Below are 11,208 nucleotides of genomic sequence, written 5' to 3' on the forward strand. Positions count from 1 at the left end.
CAGAGTGTTCATCTTCTCTGGATCTGTGCCCAGGAGGGGGATTGCCGGATCGTATGGCGGCTCTGTTTTTAGTTTCTTAAGGACCCTCCCTCCTGTTCTCCGTGACGCCACTTACGCTCCCACCGACAGTGTAGGAGAGTTCCCTTTTCTAGCTGTGGGTCTCTAGAAACAGACAGACAGACAGACCTTATTTGGAACTCAGTGTGAAGAGCTGGTAGCGGGGAGCTGCCCAGGTCGGAGTGGGGGACAGGGCTGAGACCAGCCCTGGTGGCCCCTCTCGCACCGTCCTCCCAGGAGGCGCCTGAGGTTCCCAGAGCACAGAGGGAGGTGTAGTGAGCCTCCTTGGTTCACAGGAGAGGAACCCGAAGTCTTCTCTCTGGAGACTGTTGGTCGTCGGTTGTCCAGCTTGGAGTCAGGCTGCTTGGCGGTCATGAAAGATGCGATCCTTGTCACTGAAGAGCGGGCGTGACGTTCCAGTGTCACAAGGAGCTCTGACATCGGGCCCGCAGGAGAGAGGGAAGGAAGACAGGATCAAGTCCTTGTGCTCCCAGCATCGGAAGAGCCTGGAAGGACTAGGTGCCCAGAGGAGGCTGGGCCCTGGGTGGGCAGGGTGTCAGCGTGGGCAGGCTCAGGGAAAGGTTGTCCTTGGAGGCATGTGGGCAGGAGTGGTGTGTGTAGAGTAGGGGTGGTGTGGGGTGGGTAGGGGCAGACGTGAAGAGAACAGTCTGTCTAGAGACAAAAGTTTGTCACAGGATAGTGGGGGCTGAGTTTCTGGTAGAGAACCCAGTGCCATATTCCAGGGCCCTTCGACTGCGGTCTCGGGAGCTTGGATCTGACCAACTAGCTGGCATGCATTTACTTTGGGTTGCAGTCTGTCAGGAGGATAATCCGCTAGCCATTTGAAAACTGGCTCAGCGTGGGGCACGTGGGTCTCTCATTGGGTTTTTGCAATGATTTTGGTCTGAATTTGCCTGGTGATGGTGGGTTTAAAAAAAGTATAGATATTGGTGATTTGGCAAAGGAAAAACCTTTGTTGGGTCTTTATGCTGAGAAGTGGGCAAGGAATAAAAATGATGATGATCTGAGTTTAGACACCAGGGCTGTTGATGGAATGCACTGAGTCAGAAGCAAGAAGATCTGAAGCAGGAAAAGCTGGGTGATCCGTTTGAGTAAGAACGCAAGGGTCTTTGGGTGTGGAGGGGAGTCGAGCAGGGCCTCTGGGATTCCCAGAGTATCTCCTTTGGCCTCAATTACTCTGTGAGTTCAGCAAGACAGGTTAACAGATAACTGAAAACATGCTTTGAAAAGGTGAGCTGGCTTTCCCTGTGGTGTGAAGTTAGGAAGCCAGAAACACCGAGTCTTGCCCCTGGCCTTTGGGTTTTTGTTTTTCATTTCTTTTACAATTTTGAAAGATTACTTTCCAGTTATAGTTCTTACACAATCTTGGCTATATTCCCCCTGCTGTAGAATGCATCCTCGAACCTGTCTGACACCAGGACTTTGTACCTCCCCCTCCCCCACCCGTCTGCCCCCTCTCCGCCTCCCCACTGGCCGCCGCAGGTTCACTCCCTGGATCTGTGAGTCTGCTTCCTCTCTGTTACGGCCATAGTTCGTTGTGATCTGTAGGCTCCACATATAAGGTGATGTTATACAGCATTTGTCTTTCTCTGACTTATTTCATTTAGCATGACATCGTCTGGACCAGCCGAGGTTGTCACGAATGGCAGGGCTTCACACTTAATTGCTGGGCAGTGTTTCCTCGTGCATGCGTGTGTACGTGTGTGCGTCGCACCTTCTTTATCAGTCCACTGTTGATGGACGCCTGGGGGCTTCCGTCTCGCGGCAGCTGTGAATAATGCTGCTGTGAACACTGGGGTGCTGTACCGTTCTGAATTAGTATTTTCTATGCATGTCTATGCGCACATATTTTATGCATGCATATATATGCACACCCGCGCACGCCCAGGAGTGGAGCTCTTGGGTCGAATTGTAGCTCTGCTCTTAGTCTCTGGAGGAATCTCCAGTTCCCCAGTGGCTGCACCAGTCTGCCTTCCCACCAGGAGCTGCCCTTGGCCTCGCGGTCCCGGGTCTGGTGCTGCTGTGGGCGAGGCTGAGGCTGGGGCGCTGAGCCTGTGCCCCTCGCTCCTGGGGGCTCACAGCCTTGACCTTGTCCCCGCAGCACTCCGTCCTGTCCCGGAAGTTTGTGGAGGTGATGACCAAGCACAACGAGGCCCAGGTGGACTTCCGTGAGCGCAGCAAAGGGCGGATCCAGCGGCAGCTCGAGATCAGTGCGTGTCTGCAGCGCGTTCTGTGCCGCCTCCTGGCCTGTCGGGCGCTGGTCTGTCCGGTCGTCAGGGCCAGGGAGATGGGGCCTCCAGGTGGCTTCTGCCTTCCCTTTTGTGCCCCAGCCAAGGACGGGGCTCACGGCACTGCTGCCGCCTGGATGTCGTGTCTTAGGCTGAAGAGGGTGGCTCCGTGCTACCAGGTCCAAGTGTTGGTTGCCATGGGAACCAGCATTTCCACATCCATGGAGGGAAATACCTGCTACACTGCCCTGCTTCCTGGGGCTCACGGCATCTTTGCTGCCTCTTTGACAGCAGGGAGTGGTGCAGGTTGCCCCGTTTGTGTAAAGGAGTTAATACAGCCTTACCCTTTAGGAATCAGTAACTTTAGGAGTAACTTTAGGAATCAGCAGCAATCAGGGCTCCGCAGCGCAGAACATGCTCTGAGTGCAGGAATTAAATGGACACAGTTGCAGGCAGGGAGGGCAGGCTGGCCAGGGCCTGGGGACAGGGTGCACTTGGGCAGAGCAGGGTTGGGGTAAGTCAGTTGGAAGGAGGGCTCACCTGGGAACTGGCCCTTTGTCCTGAGGACTTTGGACCCGGTGGCAGAGTGAAGGGGGGCCAGGAGATGTTCCAAGCTGGAAAGGAATATAATCCGACACAGACTTCAGGAGGGTAACTGCTGATAAGGTTGAGGCTGGATGGGGTTAGGGGAGAGATCGGAGAAAGGCGAGCAGGCTTTAAAGGCCACTGTGCTCCCACTGGGATTTCCCGGTGGTTCAGTGATAAAGAATTGTCTGCCAATGCAGGAAACACAGGAGGCGTGGGTTCGATCCCTGGGTTGGGGAGGTGCACCAGAGGAGGAAATGGAAACCCACTCCAGTATTCTTGCCTGGAAAGTCCCATGGGCAGAAGCCTGGTGGGCTGCAGTCCACGGGGTCGCAAAGAGTTGGACGCAACTGAGCGACGGAACATGGCCATCTTCAGGAAGCTTTTGAAATGATGAGCTGTGATCTTCTATCTGATGCTCTCCTTCTTTTGTTATAAGCCGGCAAAAAGACTACCGACGAGGAGCTGGAGGAGATGCTGGAGAGCGGGAACTCTGCCCTCTTCACCTCGGGGGTGAGTGATGGTGCGGGGCTGGGGGGTGGGAGGCCCGCAGGGGTCCTGGGGGCTGTGGCGGGCCCGGGGGCCGATGGTCCGTCTCTCTGCGGCCCGCTGTAGATCATCGACTCTCAGATTTCCAAGCAAGCCCTCAGCGAGATCGAGGGCCGGCACAGGGACATCGTGAGGCTGGAGAGCAGCATCAAGGAGCTCCACGACATGTTCATCGACATCGCCATGTTGGTGGAGAACCAGGTGAGGCGCTGGGTTCCGCGGGGGTGGGGAGGGGGCTTCCCGAGGAGGGCGGCGGGGAGAAGCATCGGGAATTGGTGGAGTGGAGTCCCAGAATCCCAGTATCCCAGTAGAGGAAGGCACCTGGGATGCTGACGCTTGGGGCAGTTGCAGCCTTGTTATTCCTGCTGGTTACTCTGGCCTGGAAGTCGCGTCTATGTAGCGTGAGGTTTGAAGTGCTCTGTAACGTACCTGTTCCCTCCGGCCTTGGGATCATCATCAGTGTTAATTTTTATTAGTGACGCGGGTTCTTAATGGTGGTGCCTTAAAACGCCCTTCTGATAGGAACCATCAGCGTTTCACTGGTGACACGGAACACATGGGGTCTTTCCCCCAGTTTGTGGTGAAAAGTTAGGTGTCACGGAGACTTTTACGTTTTCCCACTTTTGCTTTTTCTTCTGCATGAGTTTTTCCAAAAACGTTGACTGTTTTTTTTTGCTGAGGAACAACAAAAGCAATGAAGGGACAGCAAAAACAATATCAGCGGGAAAGCTCGAGTCCCTCACGGGGCTGAGCCTGACAGCCTGCTTCGTTCCGGGCCAGCCTGCCCAGGGACGGACGGCCCTGCTCGCTGCCTGTGGGGTCAGCATTGCGGGTCCCCTGGCCCCTGCTTCTTAGGGTGCAGTTAGATTCACTGCCGGGCAACGGTGTGGAGCCACCCTCACCGTGAGCTCCCAGTGGCTCTGCCACCTGCAAAGGATCAGAACCTGCTTCCCGTGTAGCAGGAATCCTAATGGCGCCCAAGCGCCACGTGGCTGGTTTTGACACGTTTCCTGCTCTGGGCCTGGGCACCTCTGCTCCATCCCCTTCCGCCCTTGGAGACCGTTCCTCCTGTCCCTCCATCTGCACTCTTGTTTTTCTCCCCACACTGCCTTGCCGAGGAACTGGTTTGAGATTCAAGTGATGGTAAGTGCCGTTCTCTCTGCAGAAAGCCAGGGGTTGCGTGGGATGAAGGTCTAGGTGGGTGGAGGGAATTCCCATCTTAAGATGCACAGAAGTCAGTTGGAAAGACTGAACTTCAGTTCAGGAAGTAACAGCGGGGGAAAGGTCGGGGATCTTGCTAAGTGACCATGATCTCTTAACCAGATAACTCAGGTAAAACCAACGTCTTGTTACTTACAGGGCCTGGGGATACCTTAGAGAAAGCAAGCGTCCCCACCTTAGCTGTTTACTGAGCACCTGCCGTGCACCAGGCACTTTCTGTAGTAGCGGGCACTTGGTCCAGACTGAACGAGCTTGGCTCAGATCTGAGTGACCAGGAAGAGGCCAGCCTTCCTGGCAGCATGAGAGATGCATTCTGGCTTCTCTTCTCACGTTCCATTTTAAAAAAAAGGGGCGCGGGGGACCCTTCAGGATATTCCAGGTGTCTAGGCCATGTGCTCCCGGTGTGCAGGGTGCTGTCTCGCGCGGAGAAGTAGCTGAGTCGATGTTTCGAGGCCGGGTGGCCGCCGCCTCGGCCTGGGAAAGCACGGGCCATCACGGGGAGGTGTGCAGGGTTACCCCGTGGAAGGCCGCATGGGCAGGTTTCCAGGCACTCCCCGTGGCCTCGCACGAGAGCTGGGACCGTCCCGGGGTGCGTGTTCAGGGTGTGACCGGACTCTGTCCTCCGCAGGGGGAGATGTTAGATAACATAGAGCTGAATGTCATGCACACGGTGGACCACGTGGAGAAGGCTCAGGAGGAGACCAAAAGAGCCGTCAAGTACCAGGGTCAGGCCCGGAAGGTGAGCGCCCCGCCACCCCCAGAGGACAGGTCCATCGTGTGCGCTCTCTCGCTGTCTCCTCCCTCTCCCCGTCTCTGTCTCTGCTGCCGCCACCTCTTGCATCCGGGGAAAGGGCGCCATGATTGACCGTATTGAGAACAACATGGACCAGTCCGTGGGCTTCGTGGAGCGGGCCGTGGCAGACACCAAAAAGGCGGTCAAGTATCAGAGTGAAGCTCGCAGGGTGAGCCCCGTGTCTCGGCGGGACCAGCCGGCTTCTCCTCTCCCTGGTCGCCCCCATCCATGTCCCTGAGATCCCCCTGCCTTCCCTCTGTCCAGCCTCCTCCTTCATCAGCTCTCCCTAGGGAATAGCTCCCCTTCCCTCCCCGGCGTGTCCCGCATGGATCTGGCTCCCACTGTCTCCACCCGAGAGCCCACACTGGCAGGCAGCTCTGCGGGATGGACCCGTCACGGCCCAGCGTTGCTGCTGCTCTGCTGGACAGAGCTCTCGGCCCATCCAGGGTCATGTGGCTCCTCTGCCCTTTAGGAGCTTCCTCTGCGCTGCCTTCCACTCGGCCCACACCTGTCCTCTTCGGTCTCTTTTCCCTGCTGTGAACCCAGCTGTGTGCTGATGGCTGTGTCAACGCTCAGGGCACACCTGTGTTTCCTACTTGCTGGATCAAACAGTTGAGAATCACTTTAGTCCCTGGCCACCTAGGAAGCATAGGAACCTGGGATTCAAATTCGGGTTCCAGCCCGGCTCTTCCCATCACCTCATCCTGCTCCACTGCCGGCCCCCACCTCTAGTTCTGGTGTCCCTGTTGCTTGGAGCATCTCTGCCCAGTCACCGCAGTAGCCAGCTCTGGTGGGGTTTGCTTTTTAGCCTGCTCTTTTCTGACTTTGTGCTCTGATATTTCCATTCTTCAGTTCTTTTTCTTCCAACTTTACCTGTTGCTTGGGCAGGTGTCTAGGGAGCTGGGAAGTTATTTCACATGATGAATCCTGTCCTGTTCACAACAGGACCTGTACTTTCAGGCCCTCAGTCACTGTCCTGGGTTTGACAGGTGGGAGTGTTCTCTGGGGGAGAGATGGATGGGAATTTGCATTTAGGACTGTGTCAAATACATCTTCATACTCCCCTTGGAAAGGAAAAGCTCAGTCCCGTTATATCTTGGTTTACTGCTGCTTAGAGACCCCGTGACGGTTGCGGTTACGTCTGTCCACACGTGCGGGCTGCAGTGTGAGCTCGGAGCTGAAGGAGGCTCCGCATTTCCACCTGCTGGCACTGCTAGTGCAGAGGCAACTTAAACAGGAGGTCCCAGCAGAGCGTCTTTGCGCAGGGATGCCAGCTTTCCATTTCACTCTATCTGGGTCGATAAGATGCTTCCGGTGCAGAGGTGGGTTTTGGATGGCTGACTGCGGCTTTTTGGTGGTTTGTTATAATGACTTGTTTTTATTTCTCTTATCCCTCTCTCCAGAAATTGGTAATTATCATTGTGATAGTAGTTGTGTTGCTGGGCCTTTTAGCGTTGATTATCGGACTTTCCGTTGGGCTGAAGTAAGGGCGGCCGTGCTGACATGTAAGTAAAGGGAAGGCTCTCGGGACTCTGGACCGGCTCGCTCTTGAGAACCTAGCCTGGGAGTTCCGGTTCTGCGTCTCCTCTCCCGGCTGTCCGCAGACACGCCGAGTGCTCACACTGTAGTCCTGTGCCTGCTCTGACCTCCGTCTGGTCCTCTTCTTGGGTCCTGGCTGCAGCCGGGCTCGGTCTCGCGTTGGTTTCTACCCCGAGGGGTCTGGCTCTGGTCCTGTCCATGTGTTCCTCGTTTCCCGAGCACCTCGTCTTCACTCCTGGTCCCAAGCAAGCCTGCTGCTCAGCTGGGTGCGGTCTCCAGCCGGGATCTGGGGTGTGTCCTCCGAGTTCTCGCTGCCTTTCAGGGCTGTTGGGCTTTGCCTTCCCTCTCCTTTCCTTGTAAATGGAGCTTTGGGTCGGGGCTCATGGCTGTAGGGCTGTTAGTGGCTGACTGGCTGGATCTTGAATCGCTAAGGTTTTTTGAGTGTGCAGTTGTGCCAACACCTAATACAGGCATCACTGGCTCCTCACACCACCTTCAGGAGACAGGCGCTGTTATCATCTCTGTTTTATAGGTGAAGATGCTCAGGCTTAGAGAAGTTAAGTAACAGGGCCAAGTTTGAGCACACAGCTAATAGTGGACCTAGGGGAATTCTATGTCAGAGCTACTCTTCGTAAAACAAGGTGGCCATTTATCATCGTCTGTAAAGTCTAGAGAGCCTCAGAGGATGGCGACTTTAAAATTTAGGATATTAATTTGTAAAAAATCTGGTAAAAACAATAGAGCTGGCCACTGACTCAGGGCTTCATGTATGTAGCCACAGCATGGCACGAGAGACCTGTTACTGGGACTTCGAAGACTTCCGAGGCTTCTCAAGTGTTTTTCTGACTAAAACATAGTGTTATGTATGGTTAAGGACAGACTGGTAAATGCTGAAAAGGTGAGCAGAATTAACTTTTAATATTATTGCCGATAATCCTATGGCTCGTTCATACACTCGGATGAGGTTTTACATTATTCAGACTACGTTATCAACAGTTTGGTACCCAGTTACAAGGTCACAAGCATCATTTCTCAACACTCAAATCTCTTTGGGAATCTCATGTTCAACAAGATTGTGAATATACTCTCAATTATTCAACATGTTCCCAATGTTGGAGGTTTGCTATTATTGTTTTGCTATGACTAACAGTATGATTAACTTTTATAATGTTTTCCTCTTTCTTACAAATTCATAGAAGGTGGGTTACTGGGGTAATAGATACATAGACGTGATACCAGAGCTGACCCTTCACTTCTTGCCTGTTTGCCTTTTTTTCCTTCCTCCTCCTCCCATGTGACTAGAGGATCTCAAAGTCAGATTATTTTTAACCCTAAACATTCAGCTTCTTGATACATACATCCATTAGGTGACTGATCTCTCATAAGTAATTAATTGATTTGCTTTTTTCCCCCTCCTGGTACTTGGACTCTAGTCCTTGACATTTTTTTTGTTTGTAGAATTTTGTTCTGACGCTTCACAATCCCCCTGGAAAGGATAGTAACATTAAGAAAAGGTATAATAGTCAGTGTCTCTCCAAATCCATGGATGAAAGACGCCTTCCAAATTCACAGGGCCCCTCACCATCCCTAATTCCAGGAATTCAGAATGTAAATCATTTTGTAAAATGAGGAGGCACATCAGTCCATTGTTTTTAGCTCACTTACCCGACGTCTAAGGTGCTAAGTTGCTGAGCCTTTGCTGGGTCGCTTCCCCGTTCCCTGACTGAGTCCAGGCCGACCAGCACACAGGCTTGGACTCAGGAGTCAGACCTCAGAACAGAAACACCTGACGTCCGTGCTCCCCACCTGTGCTCTAGGATAACAGTATCCCCCCCATTTTCGTCGGGGAAGCTCGGTGGAGCTCAGCCCGCAAGGCAGAGCCGCCGTGACAGGCCTCCTGGACATCTCCGTGTCCTGTTCGTGTGCCTTTCTGCTTCTGAGACAGGCTGGGTGGGCACTGAGGGAGGGAGAAGTGCCAGCAAGCCTCGGAGCCGCATTCGGAAGGAGCTGATGGGGGCCCTGCACACAGCTCGGGTGTCTTTCTCCAGCGACCATGCCTCGCCACCCACACGTCCCCCCACGGAGCTGACAGCCCCTGGGAAGGGTTCTAAGAGGCCCAGGGGTTTCCCTTTTTTCCCCTTCTGTCTCTTGTAACAGGGCTTTTGGATCTTCCCAGGTGGCTCAGTGGTGACGAATCCACCTGCCAAGCAGATGTGGGTTCGATCCCTGGGTCAGGAAGATCCCCTGGAGAAGGAAATGGCAACTCACTCCAGTATTCCAGCCTGGGAAACCCCATGGACAGAGGAGCCTGGCGGGCTGTAGTTCGTGGGGTCACAAGAGTTGCGTACACCTGAGCATCTCAATCAGACCAGGACGCTGGGCTCTTGCATGCTGGGTGCTTCCTTCAGGCCCCATCACGGATGCCTGTCGGCTGTCGGGTGCGCGTTGACTCTTCCGTGACTGTGTGTGCAGCTCATCTCTCCTCTCCGTCTTCCAGGTGTGTGGCTGAGTCTTACTGTCACTCTTCACCGTCACCCGGGGTGCTGACCCGACCAGCATCTCCCCCCGCCCCGCCTGGCATAGAGCCCGGTTTCACCCCAGCCTGGTGTGGCCGCCACCCCTGCCTTCAGATGGGAGCAGAGTGTGAATGGCCTTCCTGAGAGAGGGAGCCCCGTTCCTTTGTTTCCCTGTAACCACCCCTGGGCCTGACCCGGCAAACGGTCTCGCCCGGGAGGAGCCTGAGCGCCTCACCACCTTTCCTACCCCGCCGGCTCTGAAGCGCCTCCCCCTGGACTGTAGGAACCACACCGGCTTCGGTCTCCCCTCCGACGTGTCAGACTGTGTCCTGTGCCTTGGGGAGCCCACCCGAGACCTCCCCAGGTGCTGTACTGCCTACCTCACGGAGTGTTCCCCCCAGCACTGTAATGGTTTGTTTTAAAGTGGGATATCTTTAACAAAGCAAGGGGATTCTTCCAAGTTTGGCAACAGTAAGACCTGGGCCGGAGTCTCCTGCCTGGCAGGATCCCAGTCCTCCCAGCTTATGGTCCTTGTCTGAAAGCAGGAGGCGCGGGCAGAGGTCCCTGAGGTCTCGGAAGCTGCCTTCTCTGAAGCGCAGTCTTGAAATGACGCTCCCAGTGTGCCGAGCTCCGTGGCCACCTTCCACGTCTGTCTCTGCTGTCCTTCCTCACGTGGACTCAGGGACGCACCGCCTGAGACCGTCATCTGAGGTTACTGTCTGTCTAGGCTGGGCTGTGGCGTCACCGTTCCCGTATCTGGGTCTGGGGAGCTGCTGTTCACTGCGGGGAGGCCCAGAATAACCAGGCCTGTAATATCAGCCGGGGCTCAGGTCCTTGAGGGTCAGGCTCTGGGAGCTTTCAGACGGGGGCAGCTGTGAGTATTCAGGCATTTCATGTGTTCCAGATGTATTTTTATAATCGTATGTGTGACATGTATGTACATATATGCATGCGTCTCTCAGGAAGTAGGGAACTGGAAATGAGGATATTCTAACCTCAAAAGAGTAACTTGAACTAGGCTAAAAATCAGGAATCATAGTAGAGACGTGATCTTCTCCTGTCATTGGGAAAGTTGCTGTTTTCTGCACAAGCGCTCAGACCACCCAGGTGGCTGGGGTGGGCACCAGGCGGGTCCCCGCTAGCAGACATGAGGAGGGACGAGCTCACCACCCCTCCCCGCTTGCTGCCCAGGCTGGGCTTGTCCTGAGAACACCCCATCGCAGTCTGGTTTTGTTCACCTGACTGTGGGGCTGTCCTGTGTCCAGGACTAAGCCAGCTCGGGAAGCCAAGGTCCACTCAGCAGTTCTTCCTGCTCCCAGGTTAGTGGACTTGATAGATTCCTTGTCGCCCCCACTCGTCATGGAGGAAACAACAGCCAGGAAATTTTTAAGCTCCTGGATGGTCCTGGCCAGCCTCCCGATTCGTACTTCAGCTTTGACTTGAGTGCTTTCTAGGATAGGGGAGCAGCCTGACCCAGGCACCCCGCCTTCCTGTGCCAGGGCCACTCACTCAGCCAGCGCCCAGCACTCGGACGGAGCCGAGGGGGCCCTGTCGCCTGTGGCTGTGATGTCCGACTCAGGCCTGGCTCCAGCAACGCAGGCAGCCAAGCTCCAATGGGACCTTTGCTCTCCTGAGACTCAGGCCTGGGGCTTATCATTTGGATACAAGTGAAGGGTTTTTTCTTCTTTTTTTAAAATGT

The 11,208-nt window shown here is 54.8% G+C and overlaps 1 protein-coding gene across 1 annotated transcript in view; it reads left to right on the forward strand.

Annotated features, from left to right (window-relative positions):
- The window catches only part of STX3 (syntaxin 3), a 42,959-nt gene extending 32,934 nt beyond the window's left edge, over positions 1-10,025 (forward strand). Inside the window, exons 6-11 of the mRNA XM_068988453.1 lie at positions 2,180-2,288; positions 3,331-3,404; positions 3,507-3,641; positions 5,290-5,400; positions 6,858-6,959; positions 9,491-10,025. Coding sequence (XP_068844554.1) covers positions 2,180-2,288; positions 3,331-3,404; positions 3,507-3,641; positions 5,290-5,400; positions 6,858-6,941 — 513 coding nt within the window. The 3' untranslated portion in view covers positions 6,942-6,959; positions 9,491-10,025. The remainder of the gene's footprint in view (positions 1-2,179; positions 2,289-3,330; positions 3,405-3,506; positions 3,642-5,289; positions 5,401-6,857; positions 6,960-9,490) is intronic.
- The last annotated feature ends 1,183 nt before the right edge of the window (positions 10,026-11,208 follow it).

The sequence above is a fragment of the Capricornis sumatraensis genome, chromosome 16, assembly GCF_032405125.1.
Source record: "Capricornis sumatraensis isolate serow.1 chromosome 16, serow.2, whole genome shotgun sequence".
In the NCBI taxonomy this organism is placed as follows: Eukaryota; Metazoa; Chordata; class Mammalia; order Artiodactyla; family Bovidae; genus Capricornis; species Capricornis sumatraensis.